Source organism: Pseudochaenichthys georgianus, chromosome 15, assembly GCF_902827115.2.
Source record: "Pseudochaenichthys georgianus chromosome 15, fPseGeo1.2, whole genome shotgun sequence".
Lineage (NCBI taxonomy): Eukaryota > Metazoa > Chordata > Actinopteri > Perciformes > Channichthyidae > Pseudochaenichthys > Pseudochaenichthys georgianus.
The window spans coordinates 30,246,388-30,263,328 of record NC_047517.1 but is presented as its reverse complement, the minus strand read 5'-3'; the positions used below and the strand labels follow the sequence as shown (position 1 = coordinate 30,263,328).

General features: G+C 40.7%; 1 protein-coding gene across 3 annotated transcripts in view; it reads left to right on the top strand.

Moving 5' to 3' along the window:
- The window catches only part of ryr2b (ryanodine receptor 2b (cardiac)), an 83,008-nt gene that overhangs the window by 53,743 nt on the left and 12,324 nt on the right, over window positions 1-16,941 (top strand). For 2 of the 3 annotated variants that reach the window (XM_071205693.1, XM_034100135.2), the window contains exons 61-87: window positions 123-172; window positions 824-884; window positions 1,718-1,965; window positions 2,321-2,402; window positions 2,687-2,817; window positions 3,042-3,362; window positions 3,445-3,682; window positions 4,025-4,112; window positions 4,228-4,314; window positions 4,414-4,572; window positions 5,155-5,208; window positions 6,181-6,309; window positions 7,350-7,462; window positions 7,738-7,834; window positions 9,276-9,406; window positions 10,320-10,371; window positions 10,575-10,628; window positions 10,795-10,894; window positions 11,553-11,632; window positions 12,099-12,175; window positions 12,315-12,388; window positions 12,635-12,715; window positions 13,036-13,124; window positions 14,534-14,662; window positions 15,003-15,107; window positions 15,361-15,442; window positions 15,551-16,818. In XM_071205693.1, coding sequence (XP_071061794.1) covers window positions 123-172; window positions 824-884; window positions 1,718-1,965; window positions 2,321-2,402; window positions 2,687-2,817; window positions 3,042-3,362; window positions 3,445-3,682; window positions 4,025-4,112; window positions 4,228-4,314; window positions 4,414-4,572; window positions 5,155-5,208; window positions 6,181-6,309; window positions 7,350-7,462; window positions 7,738-7,834; window positions 9,276-9,406; window positions 10,320-10,371; window positions 10,575-10,628; window positions 10,795-10,894; window positions 11,553-11,632; window positions 12,099-12,175; window positions 12,315-12,388; window positions 12,635-12,715; window positions 13,036-13,124; window positions 14,534-14,662; window positions 15,003-15,107; window positions 15,361-15,442; window positions 15,551-16,818 — 4,180 coding nt within the window. The remainder of the gene's footprint in view (window positions 1-122; window positions 173-823; window positions 885-1,717; window positions 1,966-2,320; window positions 2,403-2,686; window positions 2,818-3,041; window positions 3,363-3,444; window positions 3,683-4,024; window positions 4,113-4,227; window positions 4,315-4,413; window positions 4,573-5,154; window positions 5,209-6,180; window positions 6,310-7,349; window positions 7,463-7,737; window positions 7,835-9,275; window positions 9,407-10,319; window positions 10,372-10,574; window positions 10,629-10,794; window positions 10,895-11,552; window positions 11,633-12,098; window positions 12,176-12,314; window positions 12,389-12,634; window positions 12,716-13,035; window positions 13,125-14,533; window positions 14,663-15,002; window positions 15,108-15,360; window positions 15,443-15,550; window positions 16,819-16,941) is intronic. The other variant, XM_034100134.2, reaches the window with a different exon arrangement.

The window sequence follows — 16,941 nt, the reverse complement described above, 5'->3', positions numbered from 1 at the left end:
TATTTCTTTTCTTCATCAGTGTTCATTTCAATGTAAAAGCCTCATCCTTCTGATGTTGTGTCCTGCAATTACTTTCCCACTCCTCTCCTCATCACTGCCTTTGTCCTTCTCCTCACATCCAGCCTCTTTTGTAAGCTTGCAGCTCTAGTAAGACACAGGATCTCCCTCTTTGGTAAGGATGGTGTGGAAATGCAGCTCAATCACTTGTTCTCTTGTTAGTGTCCTTGGTTTGCTCCTTAATATGTTATTATATGAGATTCATCTAATTCCTTGTGTGTTTATGCATGTTCTGTATTTGACTCTATTGTGGATGAAGTGTGTATCAGGGTTCTTACGGTCATTAAAAACCTGGGAAAGTCGTGTAAATTCAAAATGCTAATTCCAGGCCCTGGAAAAGTTATGGAAAACAATATTTCTCCTAAAGTTTTGGAAAAGTCATGGAAATGTAACTAAAGTTGCATCAAATATAATTTATATTTGATCTAATCGCCGAAATAGTAATACTATAATGATAATAAATACGGTATCGTATAGTAATGAAACGTAAAACGGCATTTACTGTAACTGTCGAGGTATTTTGCTGGTGAGAGATTTTAGTTGCTTTAGCGTGTAGAAGCTAGTAAGCCTACTATTTAATTTGTTTTAGATAGGACCAACATGTTTCATGTGCAGACCTTGTTTTCCTGTTCCATGTTAAACCATTTTCAGTGGTACCGCTGAGAAAGAGTAATTTTTTTGGTCATGGAAAATTAGGTAAAGGTCAAGGAAAAATCATTGGTGAAAAAGTGTATGAACCCCGGTGTATGTGTGTGTGTTTTGCCAGGAAACGAAGCGTCGTCAGTTGCAAGCTGCCTCCATGTTTTGGCTCAGACTCTGGATGCCAGGTAGCTAGATGGCACTATCGTCACACTCTGCCTGAACCGATCCCCTCGCTCTGCCTGCGGTCACATCAGTGTCACACCACCATGTCTGAGGATGAGATGACTGGTGTAATTGAGCCCCTGATACAATGATGCTATCTAATTGTGGTTGATATCACTTTTACTCCCTGAGGACACTGCCTCTGAAGCATGACACTAAAAGTAGAATCTCGGGTCGGCAGACATTGATGTCTCTTAAACTTGTCTGCTGGATGGATTAGCAACTGATTTAATCCACTTAACTGTTTTTCTTAAAGCTTGTAAAAGAGACACAGCATGATGCCTTTTAAACTGTTTTATTATCTTCATATAATTTCTTATTGTTCTATTTTGAAGTAGGCAATCACATGTTTTGTATCCCTTATTTGTACATGTATAACTTAAAGGTAGGGTAGGTAAGAATGGAGAAACCAGCTCGAGTGCGCTAGAATTTGAAAGTACGGAGCTGAAAAAAATCCAGACTTCCTTACAGAGCCCCTCCTCCAACACACACGCGCACATGACCAATGAGGGCACGAGATAAGTTTGTGCACGAGATGGAAGGCTGACAGGCATCCAGTTATTTTAGCCGGGCCGGCTCAGATGATTGGTCGTGCTTTTTACAGCCCCACGGCTTCCACAGATGACATTTTGGTCATGTATTTATTGTCAAAGCATTTAATGTATTCATTGCTATCGGGATGTTAAGAGCATTCCATGGAATATAACAAAAAAGGTTTCGGAAGTGAATTACCTACCCCACCTTTTGATGCAGTTTACCACTAAACTAACAGCCATTTGTCACCCTTTGGCCCTAGAGCATTGATGAAGTCAGCCCCAGAGTTTATCCAAGCATCCCTGCATTCATTCTTTGAGGCAGCCGCAGCTGATCTGGAGATGACAGTGGAAAACCTGTCTGTGACCTTGGTCTGTTTGCCTCAGAGTCGGAGTCAACAGGCCAGAGGAGTTGCCAAGGTTCTCAGCTTCACAACCTCCGTTCTCCTGCCCACCCTCACCTCCCTCTTTCAGCATCTTGGCAACCAACACTTTGGAGTGCTCCTCCTGGGTGAGGGCGACTTTGATGCATTTTACATCCTCGAATGCACCCTTAGATACACAATTACAAATACAGCTTGACAACATACCTTCACAATAGTACATAAACACACTAGCACATGGTTCTTCAGTAGTTCGTACATTTGTCAAGGAGCTGGATGAACATTCCACCACATGTTTGAAACCAGCTCCTTGAGTGTCTCAGTTATAGCCATAGAGCAGCAGGAGCCTATTGTCAACATCACTGATATCCTGACCTTCCAGGAATCATTCATTATCTGCAGCCATCCAGCTACTAGTCTATCTCTCTCTGTTTGCACGCTATCAGCTTTCCTACTCACTGTCCTTGGATGTTGTCTTTCCAGTGGGGAGTATCCAGGTGTACTGTTACAGGATCCTCAACAGCCTCCACTCTCTTGGCACCAGCAGCAGCATCTACATGGAGGGGTACTACCTTGTGATTCACAGTTAGCGATTTTGAAAATAATGTCTTCCTGTAATCTTGTTTTCTCTCTTTTAACAATCTAAACTTTCTTCTTTTAACTCATTTCATCAAAGCTATTGATTAATGTATACGGGTCAAGTTAAGTGACCAACATTTCTGACCCTGAGATAAGAACTGAAAGTATCTGGCAGATCACTTACATTAGCAAACCTACCCCACAGAGTTGGATTAGATGTGTACATTAGTCAGCCCCATGCCTCTGTCCTAACACAGTCTTCCTGTGCAGGCAGAGGGCAGCAGCAGGGGCTTGTCTGGCAGCTCTGACTGGGACGTTTCCTGTTTGCTTCCTGGAGCCTTCTCTAAACCAAAACAACCCTTACTCCATCTACAACACCATGAGTGCCTCTGAGAGAGAAGGTAATAACCATTGTCATTTTCGTTACCTAATTATGATTACATATGTGACTGAAGTGCCACAACACTCGCCAATTAATTAGTCACAGGACAAAGACTCAATACAAATGAACTAAGCCTCCTGTCCTGACACACTAATCAGTGTTCTCTGTTTAAACTTGAGTGCTCCAACCCCCATATCCTTACCCTGTTTTCTCAGCCTTATTATCCATTTCTGTTTCTTTTAGACTTTGGGCTAGCAGATCAGGTGGAGGACATGTGTCCCTACCTGCCCTCTCTGGATCAGGCTCTGGAGGAGGTGGAGGATTTGGCTGCAGCTGGTGCTGGGGCTCGCCAGGCACAGTACATCCATGTCACTGAGGTCACTCTGCCTATGCTGTGCAGCTACATGTCTCGTTGGTGGGACTGGGGCCCCGAGGGCCTGCCAGATAGCCCGATCTGCACCGCTGTCATTCCTCAACATGCTAGTGACCTTCTTGGCCACATCCTCCGTGTCATCCACAACCATGTCGGCTGTAGCCAGGGCGACTGGATGAAACAGCTGGCAGGTATTATGGTCATATACATTACTCAGATGTTTTCTTTATTTCGGTTATAATTCCCACTACTAACAGTTGCCATATCTTTCAGTTTTTTCCCAGCCGATTATATGCAAAGCCCACATTGGGCTGTTAAAGAGCCACTTCCTGCCACTGATGGAGAAATTGAGAAAGAGGGCCGAATGTGTGCTGCTTGAGGAGGAGCAGATGAAAGCAGAATGGTGTGATACCTCTGAAGCAGAGTTACAGATACAGGAGAAGTTCACTGTGCTGGTGCGAGACCTCTACGCCTTTTATCCACTCCTCATCCCATTTGTGGATTCTAATCGGTAAGGCACTCTGCCAAGGAGCCCAGACGTGGAGAAGCAAGCTTATTTGTCTAAAGCTCCAGGAGAGTTATTACAAGATTCTTTAGAATTAATGGAGTGTAACTTTTTTTACTCTGATACATTGACACTAGGAGCACTGGTAATTAACCTCTGCCTTTTGCAGAAACCTTTTTGAAATGCACTTTTTCCATCAATGGTTGTGAAAAAACTTGTGGTAAATTGTAAAAATAAGATGGATGTTGTTGAGTGGTATTTGAAGATAATATTTCAGGCAAATGTTAACTCTTACTGGAATAAATTCCCTGATGATACTGCTATGTGTTTTTTTTTGTCTTGCCTCAGTGCCAGCTGGCTGAAAGAGCCAAACCCTGACGCTGAGCAGCTGTTCTGCATGGTGGCAGAGGTCTTTATATTCTGGGCCAAATCTCATGTGAGGATGACACATCGTGGTTTTTTATTTATTCCTCTCATGTCCATGCTATCCAAGTGAATATTCTACTCCATAAACCATGTCATCTTTCGTCCCCCTTTGTTTGCTACTACAGAATTTCAAATGGGAGGAACAGAACTTTGTGGTCCAAAATGAAATAAACAACTTGGCTTTCCTTGTCAACAACGACAAAATGTCCAAGGTCAGCCATGTTTGTTATTTGTATGGCAATCACCAAAAAGTTGGCAACTGTCAGTCAAGTCTCAAAGTTAATTAATCTTCATGGCTTTTTAATACACAGTTTGATGGGCAGAGGAGGGTGAAGAGGAAGGGGGATCGGTATTCCACACACACCTCTCTGATTGTGGCGTCCATGAAGAGACTGCTCCCTGTGGGACTCAGGGTTTGCTTTCCGAGTGACCACAGCCTCATCATGTTGGCTAAGAGCGGCTTCTCTCAGGTCAGTTGGAAATGTACGAGGATTAGTGTAGCCTTCATGATGACAAAACCTTCCATCGGAGTGTATTTATAGAGGCGAAGTCCCGCCCATTTACTTCCGACCCATGGGACCTTATTTCAGAAAAATTATGTATTTACAGTCAATGGAGAGAGAAAACGTATCTTTCGATTCCGTTTGAATTGTGCCACGAATTACACTTATGATGTTTGTCAATCTTAAAAAATAATTTCCATGTCAAAAAATTGAGCGGTTTCACACAAAAAAAAGTGTTACTTCACAGTTTTACGACACATTTTTATTTTTTTGACTTGCAAAATTATCTTTTAAATTGACAAACACCATATGTGTAATTCGTGGCACAATTCAAACGGGATCGAAAGATAATCTTTCTCGCTATGTATTGACTTCAATACATAATATTTCCGAAATAAGGTCTCATGGAGCTCCCCTGGAAAGGGAGGGACTTCGCCTCTATATGATAATCTGGAGTGTTGTAGGGTCATGGTGGACGTGAGTGTCCTGTAATATAGATATGTGGTATTTAATGTATATTTCATGTTGGCCATTGTTTGCCTTTAACAGAAGAACACTGAAGATGAGATTCGAGAACGTGTTTTCAATGGCCTTCAGCGTCAGGTAACAATCTTTATTGTGTTCGTAACATTAATACAGTATTTCATTTTTTAAGATTATCAGTTGTATTTCAACATATTTAGTTTTTTATTACAATATTTCTGCAGTATGAAATAAAATCCTTAAAGAAGGGTTTGTTGACTGACATGGTAAGTGGAATTCTTAAATACATAACTCTTACCTAGCTATAGAAAAACTGCTTAGCATCTCTATTTCATCTTGGTTTAATTAATTCCTTTTTTGTTCTCTTCTTAAAGTATAATCAAAGTAAGTGTTTCCTACATTCTGGAGACACTCTGCATATTCATCACCATGCATGAGTACATGTGACTTTTAATTTGCAGAAGGCAGCTAGTATGTGGTAAATGAAATTGAAGAATGCTCTCTTCGCTTGCCAAATCAGGAACAAACATAGTATAATAATCTCATTACTCATTGCTCACCAGAGACATCACTGTGTCACATATTCACTAAACTGTTAAAGATATGCGTGCATTATCCAGTTATTCACGAGTCAGTCATACATATGTTTATTCATGAGTCAGTGATGAAGAAAAACACACATTCTGCGCTCATTAGCATAATCAATCAGACTTTTAAACAGACATTTGATTATATTTTTGCACAGCCCATCATTACGCCTTTTGTTGGTCATATGGAAAGTGATTACTTTCACTGAAGTGTTCTGCTGTATTGTTGTGGATCATATGAGAAAGTCAGAAAGGAAATCAAAAGCAATAAGGATGGCAAGATTCAGCCCATCAACTGAATTTCTTATTAATGTTTTTTAGCCTTTTATTTTCAAACCAAGCTCCCTTATTCTGTTTGTTTTGCTCTGAATCCTCGTTTCTCATTGCTGAAGCATTTCTCACCCACCAGCAGTCTTTCTAAAAATATGTGTAATTGAATGGCTGAAACACAAAAGAAGAAAAGAGAATATAAAAGAAGCAATTTTTGAATGTTTTCTCCTTGCAGGTGTTAAACGGCTTGAGGCAGGAGTCCCTTTATACAGATCCTCCAGGCCAGCCCGGAGCCATTACTGACGGCCAAAGGACTGTCGACAGAATTCTGGAAATAGCTCGAGTTCTTTATTACCTTGACCAGGTGAGCTTTTAACGCAATAAAACTAATTATCATTATCAGTACACATAAAGTATTTTTATTTCATTTTTTGCTTGCCAAAGTTTAAGTGATTCTCTTTTTATAGCCTTTTTTATTTAGATTTTAGAGAAGACTTGTTAACTTGACACAGGTTTAAATAGTAAAATGAATGATGGCTGAATTCCATTTAGCTACTTTAGTTTCAGGGCAAGCCCCCAGGAAGTGCGCCGGACTCTGAGGAAAATATTCGTTGTGGCCAAACGGCGTTACTACACTTCCGTATCGGTCGCTGGGCCCGGAAATACTTTTTTCCATTGGCTTCCATTGGGAAAGAGACGTCTGTAAATCGTTGGATGATTTAAACTAAATAAACTACCCAGTATGAACATTTGTATCGCCCTTATTCATTTTTTGCTTATGATGTTATTCTGAGTTATTTTCCTCGGCTTTATGAATCTGAGAGTGGGAGCTCGGGGGCGGGGGCTTAAGGGGCAACTCAACTGCGTATGCTCTATGAGCGCACATACGGGTACTTCTGCTCTGACAGCAAGGCATGACGGGTAATCTGTGACGTTTCGCTCTCTGAAAAGTTGGGCCATTTTGTCCTCATGTGCCAATGAGCAGCTCTCATAGGAAAGAACGAGACCCCGCCTCCCACGCTGTATCCAGTTCTTATTATACATCCATGTTTCAGGGTCCTAATATTGTGCGTCCTGGCATGCTTTCATACTATCATGGCTTACGATTGAGCCATCATTAACGCTATTAGTATCACCTGTTACAAAAGACTCTTCTAGGCACTGTTAGAGAAGTGTTTGATATTACAAACAGTACAACATAACATATTACGAGAGCAAAGGGAATTAGAAACCTTACTGTAGATTGTTTTTCTTCTTGACGCTAATTTATTTGGAATATATTAATGCATGATAATTGCAAGACAAATTAAGCTAAACTCCAACTGAAACCACTTAGGGTTCATGTGCACTAGTCTATTACACTTTCTAATTGACGTCTTTGTTTATCTTTGAATTTCGCTTCAGGTGGAGCACCCGCAGAGAAATAAAAAACCTGCGTGGCACAGAGTGTTATCCAAGCAGAGGAAACGAGCAGTGGTGGCCTGCCTGCGGATGGCTCCCCTTTACAACTTACCCAGGTACAAACGTGATTACATTATCATATGAAAACCCTGTGGCTGTATGTGATATAGCAATAGTATTTGGATGTTTGTGTCTCGTGAATTGTAGCTGTGTCACCACCCTGAACAAGCATAAGAGGCCTTGATGAATGTTTTATAATTGGTCTAATCAGAGCTCTTTTATAGTTTAATAGTGTCCCTCTAAGCTGCCTGTTTGTCTATCTCTTATTTGCATGTGTGTATGCAAATGTGAGACTCCTGTTGTCTCTTCACCTTTTCTTCTGCCTCCCCAGGCACAGAGCCGTCAACCTCTTCCTTCAAGGCTACAATAAATCCTGGATATCAGCAGAGGACCACAGCTTTGAGGAGAAGCTTGTGGAGGATTTAGCTGTGAGTTGAAACCATATCGACACCAGAAGGTTAAAATGATCTGAAACATAGGTAGGAGTTAAAACAGGTCTATTTTTTGAGTGGGAGAAAAACACAAATTGGCATCTGCCATCCATAACCAAGATCTTCTAAATGTACATATCAAATATGGCCCATCATTCCTTTCTCCTTTTGGTTTTGTGAGCCATTGACTCTGTTCAGTGCAATGTAAAGATTACTCTCCATCAGGGATGGGGCCCACATAATTGATGTACTGGCCACCAGGGGGCCGCAGATTCACTTGGAACACACACACGCAAATTAGTAGTAGTGGCGGCTCAAGTTGCTTACTTTCATTACAGCAACGGTCTGCAAACATACTAAACATTGTAGTTTACCCCTGAATTCAGTGAAAATATATTCTTTCTCCCACTTTTCTTGGAAAACACGATTTTCCTCAGATACCTTTCTCTTGCTCATGCTGACATCCACAGAGGGCTGTGCTCATCTGTGGCCCGCTCTATCGAAATCAGTCGGAAGTCGCAACGGCTCATTTCAAAATAAAAGTGGATTTGTGTAAAAAAACTAGTTTTTCGGGGTTCGGGTGTTTTGTTTGATTTTAAGTAAACAAGGTCTTGTCTTTCATGACACTTTTATTGCCAAAATCACACGATAAATACATTTTTGAAACTTGCAAAGGGAAGAAGAGGCACCTCTCACTCGCACCCTGCTGTTCCTCAGCGCCTCTCCCCCTCCCTCCGGCTGAAATTATGAATGCAAGGCGTATAGTAATCATAGAAAACACGGCAGGGTCCTTTACAGTTTGTTTTCATCTTATTTCAAATAAACAAAGTCTTGGCTTTTAGAATATTAAACTTGTTTCGCCAAATTCAGATGATAAATACAACTTTGAAGCTTGTAACGGCATAATTACAAGCGGAGAACGGAGTGACTTAACGTCACTGCAGGCATAACAACAGCTGGTGTTTCTTGTGTTTGTTTCCCCGGGACACGAGATGGAAGGCTGACAGGCAGGTCGGCCATCCAGTTATTTTAGCCGGGCCGGCTCAGATGATTGGTCGTGCTTTTTACAGCGCTACGGCTTCCACAGATGAATTTTTTTTATGTATTTATTGTCAAATCATTTAATGTATTCATTGCTATCGGGATGTTAAGAGCATTCTATGGAATATAACACAAAGTGTTTCTGAAGTGAATTACCTACCCCACCTTAGAAATTAAAATGGCCCTTTTTGAGCTATGTTTATGTGAAGTTATAGTCTTCCCCCTGCACATAAACCTGACCATGTTATGTACTGTAAGTTTGAGTATACTTTATAGTCTGTATTTGCAGTCGGGCTAACCTTCTGGGTCTAAACGTTAGTCACCCAGAGGCTGTGGGGCCAGTGTGTGACATTATTTAAGAGCACACACTAGTGGCTTTATTCTCTCTTGAATGCAGAGGGGAGGAGTGATGGATCTGTGTGGAGGTGACCGAGAGGAAGGGAAGGATGTGGGAGAAGGTGCCAGAGCTATCGATCCCCTCCTGCAACTCATTACACTCTTCAGTCGAAGCGCCCTGACGGAAACAAGGTCTGTGTGAGTTCATTCTTAAAGATCACATGCTGTAAAAAACCTTTTCTCCTTTTTTCACAGGTCCAACCCATCACCTAGAAGGTCAATATTAGATACGTCAGAAGGGTTCTTTTTTCCTGAACACATTTCTGTGGCAATTGCTTTCCAAAAACCTGCAATGTGAAACATGTTTTTAATTCTTTGTAGAAATGTCCTGTGGTGCTCTTAGTCACGCATCATTTGGTCCCCCAATCCCATTGAGACGTTGCTCTCATAGTCTCATGATATTCCTGCAGAGACACACTTGCCGCCTGAGTGCATAATATTAAATGAACATTTCCCTCCACGTCACAGTGAAGACATTCGAGTGGGGAGGCCTCTCTGGCTTGAGCCGCTGCAGAGATGTGATCAAATCAGCCAGGTTTATGGTGTTTGGGTATGGTCGATTAAAAAGTATAATACCACAGTGTAGATTTGTGAATACAATGATCAACTTCTAGATCAGTGCTTCTCAAAGTGTGGTCCGCGGTGTTTGTATTGTTGATTTAATGTGTGAACGAGGCGATATAGAGAAGGTTAAACTGTCATTATTAGGCTGTAATTTATACTTACTGTTGGAGTGGTAAGCAGGCCTATTGTTTTGGGATATTTGTGGAGTTGGGTGGTCTGCGAGTGTTTTTTTTTATTGGTTAAGTGGTCCTTGGTATGAAAAAGTTAGAGAACACTGCTCTAGATCCACACACTACTTCGAGTTGGTGCTGCTTCAACTCTATAAATAACGTGATCAGTTTGAACCATTGTGAATGGATCAGGTGACGATCCGCTACACATTGACCTTGACCCTGTCATTTAACAGCCATTTTCTATATTGCTTTATCGTCCATAGCAAGATAAAGACTAATGTTATCTTATTTGTCGTCTTTGTTTGCAGTAAGCTCGGAAATGACGGCCTCTATAAGTCCTACGCTGCTATTATGGCCAAGGTAATATAACAGATCTCATTTGTTGTATCTTCTTAATGTATGTTATTATGTCCAAATCTTGCATTTCACTCACCTTTTCATGTCTTTGTGCTTGCCACCTGCAATATATAACAAAAGAAGCGAGTTTGTACGCTTTGTACCTCTTCTATGGAGATGTATTTATTTTATTATCTCCACTCTGCGTCATATGTTTGATCTTGCAGAGCTGCCACAGAGAGGACGATGATGAGGAAGAACAGGAAGTGGAAATCTTTGAAGTGAGAGAATGGACACTTTTTTTCCTGCTATTATATCAAATCGACATTTAGGTTGTATTCAATGAACAAAAATGTATTCATTTATTTGACCATTTTATAAGATATAAACAGTTTATAGTATATATATATTTAGTAATTTAGATACAATGATGTTTCTGTGGCTCAGGAGAAGGAGATGGAGAAGCAGAAGTTGCTGTACCAGCAGGCCCGGCTGCACCACCGTGGAGCTTCTGAGATGCTCCTGCAAACCATCAGTGCCAGCAAAGGTTGGAACGTGTTAAAGGTCACCTATTATGCAAAATCCACTTTTTCACGTATTTTATACATCGACACGTCTCCCCTCTGCGTAAAGAGATTCTGAACGTTTCAGGAAAAAAGATTCTCTCACTTTTTGTCCTGATCCATTTATATAAAAACCTGATTTTGGCCACTTTATGATGTCATAAGGATTTTTTTGGCTTGTGTAACCATTAGCCAATCACCAACCAAGGTAAACCCCCCCCCACTTTATCACCTGGATCTCCTCCTAGAGCTCCATTGTGTTCTTTTTAACCAAATATCTCTCAGAGGGGCGTGGGGAGGGGCTCCTTATTTTCATCTAAAGTAACAGACAGAGAATCAGCACTTTGGAAACAGGGCTGAAACAGAGGGGATTATGGGTAATGCTGCAATGATCTGTTTGGTGTTTGGAGCCAAACACTTCAGAGACATGTTTATATATATCTGAGACCTGTAATATATTGATGAAAAACAGTATAATAGGGGAGCTTTAAATTATGATAAATGATTTACAATTGTTATAGTTCTTAAAGAAAATACTCACGAATGGGTAAGTATTTTTGCTTTAGTTGGGGGGCTATAAGCAATCTAATAAAAGTCATTTATGTACATCCTCTGACTGTAACACACTTCACATCTCATCAGGGGAGATGGGCTCCATGATTGCTCCCACATTGAAGCTGGGCATTGCTGTTCTCAATGGAGGGAATGCCGCTGTTCAACAGGTACAATGCTGCATTTAGCATATTCACGACTCTCTGATATTTGTCATTTCTACCTCTCATGTAGGAACTAGACTCACATTTCATGAAACTTAAATATTTGTATAATTAACACAGATGAGATAAAGCAAAGATGTTGCTTTCTGATGTAGCAGCGGTATGACAAACTCAATATTTGTCATGAATATAAATGGAAGTTTTCATATTACATTGACGCACGGTAACCAGCTACAGAGCTCATCACTGACATGGAGGACCTTGATTATTCCTACATCTGTGTTTTTGTTCAGCTTCAACATGTTCAGTTTGATCTTTTACGAACAAATCCATTTCATATTCTCTGTCTTCTTCTCACTGTCTGCAGCAAAGCTCGCAGTAATAAAAAAACAATTGTAACTTAATCATATCTGCTGTAGATGAGATCCTCGTCCATTTTGTAGACCTTGTCTTTGATGCTTTTGTGTGATAGAAAATGCTGGATTATCTGAGAGACAAGCAAGACGTTGGATTCTTCCAGAGCATGGCTGGACTCATGCGGTCATGTAGGTGAGTGTTGGTCGTAAATCCTATGACAGGCCATGTCAAATGTCACAAGGGCTTTCAGTGTTTATGTATTGATTGATGACTATGTATGACAAAGAGTGTAAAAGCTCTTTTTTGAAACCCCTGTCTTTCTGCTATCCAGCGTTCTGGATCTAAATGCATTTGAGAGGCAGAACAAAGCAGAAGGATTAGGCATGGCCATGGACGAGAGCTCAGGTACTGTATTCATATGGAAATGAAAATAAATCAGTTTCTATGAAGCCATGTCATAGCAAGAGACCCAGCTGTGTGATCCCAGGACTACAAATCCTATTCTCTCTGCCTAAGTCTCAGTGTCACTCCATTGTGACCTGGTTTTTGTTTCTAAATCCTTCTCTCATTCTTTCCGTCGTACATTTCCTACAGTATTACTCCATTCCTTGCTTTTCATCCCTTTTATTTCTTGCTCCATCTTTTTCCCAGGAGACAAGGTGATGCCTGACAAAGATTTAACCTGTGATCTGTTCCGATTTCTGCAGCTGCTCTGTGAAGGACACAACTCAGGTTATTTGCACCATGCTGTATCCATTTACACACGTCACACTGTCATACAGTTCACATAGATTGTATTGTTGTCTATGAAAAGCACCACACACTGTAACACAGAAGAAAGATAACAACAACTTAGGTTGTTTGTTTTTTTCACCTTGATGTTCCTTCAAAGTTATGTTAATAAGAATCAAGCGCTGATTCATAATTGCTGCACAACACATTAGCTGTGCTCTAGTTGACAGCAGTGTCTAATTGCATTGTCTAAACCGGATGAATTTCATTGCAATGCACTTTTACATTCTATTGAACATGCTCTTACTTTTTGATGTTAGATTTCCAGAATTACTTGAGAACTCAAACCGGCAACAACACCACTGTCAACATCATAATAACAACTGTGGACTATTTACTGAGGGTTCAGGTAAGATTACAGCAAGAGCAACATAACCAAACCTTACTAGTATACTAACGGTCCAGTTATCCCTTAGAAATATGTGTAGGACCATGGTGGTTTAATCAGTACTGCAAACCTGTATTAGGGTACCTACTTTGTGAATACAGGTTCAATTGTCATCAGATCAAGTATGCTTTGAAGTGCCTGCTAATGATTATTAAAACCCAGTGACACTGAAGAAAGAGATACCAAATACAGACCAGTTTATCTTCTTCTAGGCCTGTCTCAAAGTGCTGGAAAAGGTTGTTTCAGAAGAACACCGGCTGCTACATTACTTGGAAAATAGCCTTATTATTTGAACCTTCAATAGTTCGGTTTCAGATACAACCATACCACATCGTCAGCTACTTGTTACAATAACTATGGGAACACATTAAACAGTCACTTGATAAAGGATATATACATTACATGTCACTTGTTAGGCTTTTATCCAAAGCGACTTACATACTCCATACTGTGGCAATTTGGCCAGGGACACAACGACATGCTGACTGCAGTGGGGTTTGATCCCCTGATCGCCCTGATCCCCCTGATCCGATCACCAATGCACTAACCCACTGCGCCACATGCCTCCTCAGTGTACACTGAGTGTATACCAGTCACAGTGTTCCCAGATTTCCTGTAAAATGGTCATTTACATAGTTTGATTCCAATTTCAAGTGTTGTGAACAGTGTGTTGTGATTGTTAATTACATTAGGGCCCAGGCTGGCCAGTTTGTGATTCAATCCATAAAGTGCAAATAAGGAACACTCATTGGTGCAATTTAAGTAAATACAAGTAATTTTTCCAAAGTGTATTGCGTTGTTATGTAGAGCTTGTGTTCAAATGTTTAATTGGACATTCTCCTTTGCCTTTCTGCATCACGTCAAGAGATTGCTGGGCTTTAGATCCGCCAGAGTAGCTTCAAGTGTTAATTGAAAGGTTTCATTTTGCAAAACATCTTTTGTTCAGCCTGCTTTTTCTTTGAGAGGAAACTAAAAAGCCTGTTACTCCCTATTCCATTACCGCAAATTGTTTTCACAACTTAATAAGAAAGCTACCACAAAGCCAGCAACACACCTGTAGACGTGTCTAGTTTGAACTTCAATATATTTTTTAATGTGGTCTTTTGTATCTCACTTTATTAAGTTGTATTCAGCTCTTCAAGAGAGTGTTGTAAACCTGGAGCAGATATTAACACCACCTGTATTCACATTCAGATTGTCTGTATATTTGAACTGTTCCTACCAAATCAACCATATATAAATGCATTGATCATTAAGTTCTATTGCAACATATTTAATAATATAATTGATCTCAATAAGGTATTTTTTTCTTAAAAATAATGGTTTATTTGACGCATGAACAACACATATTTGTCCCTGCCAAACTGTAGGAGTCTATCAGTGACTTCTACTGGTACTACTCAGGGAAAGATGTTATTGATGTACACGGACAACAGAATTTCTCCAAGGCCATTGAAGTGGCCAAACAGGTCTTCAACACACTCACAGAGTACATACAGGTCAGTTTACATTACGTGTTATTGTGTCAAAATGTACATTCCCAAAGATATTGAAGTGACTGTTATTTTGTATATATTGATTATTATGTTTTTATCTTAATGTGTGCATATGTGTAAATGTGTCTGTTGATTGTGTATATATAGGATATACATATTTTATATATATTTGTATTCAGGATTGTTGGAAACGTTATTTCGATCTCTCTGTCTGTACACACAAACTGAAAGATTGACATTAAAGTTGACTTTGATCATGTGAGCTCCTACCAACATCTATTTGACAATGAGGTGAGATGTTTCTTTAAAAGATGCAGCTCACATTATTATTGTGTTCAAACAGGGCCCGTGTGCTGGGAACCAACAGAGCCTGGCTCACAGCCGCCTGTGGGACGCTGTCGTAGGTTTCCTCCACGTCTTTGCCCACATGCAGATGAAGCTCTCTCAGGTACATTACAATTCTGCAGAAACATAACATTGTTAATCATCGAAGTGATGGTCTGCTGCAGGGTTTCTTCCACACTACTTCTTATTTTAGGCTGCTGGCAATGTTATTAAAAAAGCATTTATAGTTAATCTGTTGTTGCTCTCATTGTCAGTTGCCTCTGGTATTCTGCATGTCAATATGTAAAACGTCAAGATTTGAAATGGCTTTGCTTCTTTTTTGCTAAATATGTAATTCTCAATATATTTTCTAATAGGATTCGAGGCAAATTGAGCTCCTGAAAGAACTCATGGATTTACAAAAGGACATGGTTGTGTTCTTGCTTTCTATGTTAGAAGGCAAGATTTCCACTTATTTTATTGCTTTATTCAGAATTAATGATCATAAATGGTTTACCAGTTATCATTAATCCAGAATGTTATTTCTCTTTTCCCTCTTTGCCGCAGGTACCGTCGTTAATGGCACTATTGGAAAGCAGATGGTGGATATGTTGGTTGAATCTGCAGGCAATGTGGAGATGATCCTAAAGTTTTTTGACATGTTCCTCAAACTTAAAGACCTCACCTCCTCCGATACCTTCAAAGAGTTCGACCCTGAGTGTAAGGGCTGCATCTCCAGAAAGGACTTCCAGAAAGCCATGGAGAATTGCAAGCGTTTCTCCCAGGCCGAGATTCCCTTCCTCCTCTCATGCATGAAGACTGACGATAGTGAAATCGTGGATTATGAGGCCTTTGTGGATCGCTTCCACGAGCCAGCCAAAGACATCGGCTTTAGCCTCGCTGTTCTTCTCACCAATTTGTCCGAACACATGCCCAACGACTCGAGGCTTGTGACATTCATGGAGCTGGCAGAGTGTGTCTTGTCGTACTTCCAGCCCTACCTAGGTCGTATTGAGATCCTTGGCAGTGGGAAGCGCATTGAACGCGTGTACTTTGAGATTAGCGAAGCCAGCCGCACACAATGGGAGAAGCCCCAAGTCAAAGAGTCCAAGAGACAGTTCATTTTTGATGTGGTCAATGAGGGTGGAGAGAAGGAGAAAATGGAGATGTTTGTCAATTTCTGTGAGGACACCATCTTTGAGATGCAGCTCGCAGCCCAGATATCTGGCTCTGACTCTGGAGAGAGGCACGCAGACAAAGCAGAAGACGAAAAGAGTGACAATCTGGACGATAAAGGAAGGTTTTTCGTGTATCAATGGTTGTTTTTGCTGATATCTATACTTTCTGTTAAAAACTTGAAGACATTGATGAGGATGACACTGAAGGATATGCTCATGTCGGCTGTGTTCCTCCTCAGATTCATTGTCATGGCTCAGGCCCGGTGTATGTGTGTTGTAGTTCAGGGCATCTTATATGTGCTGTACATAGCTTTTGTCAGTGGTGGGCTCATAGAGGGAGCCAAAAGGATGAGGATATCCGATTTGCTCGGTGGTATCGTCGAGCCAACTCTTGATGAGGTCATGGAGCTCCCAAGTGGTGTGGATCGGCCGAGAAAGTACTCTGCCAGTTTCTCTTCCCAGAGAGAATTGAGGGAGATGGGGCATGTGGCAGCTGTGACCTCTCCCATGGAGGTGGATGTACTCTCAGACATATTTGGCCTCAAAATGAAGAAGGACGGGGGTCAATACAGACTTATAACACAAGACCTCTCTGCCAGTGGGACAACCTCCAAAACAATTACCACTGCCGATACTTCTGAGAAGCATCAGGGGACGGTATGAATTCATTTATATCTTTAGAAACAAGGCAATTTAAGAACAAATATTTCTTGCATGTTTTGTTTATTTGTATACATTTTGTATCTCTTTGGTGTTGTACTGATTGATTTCTTCATACAT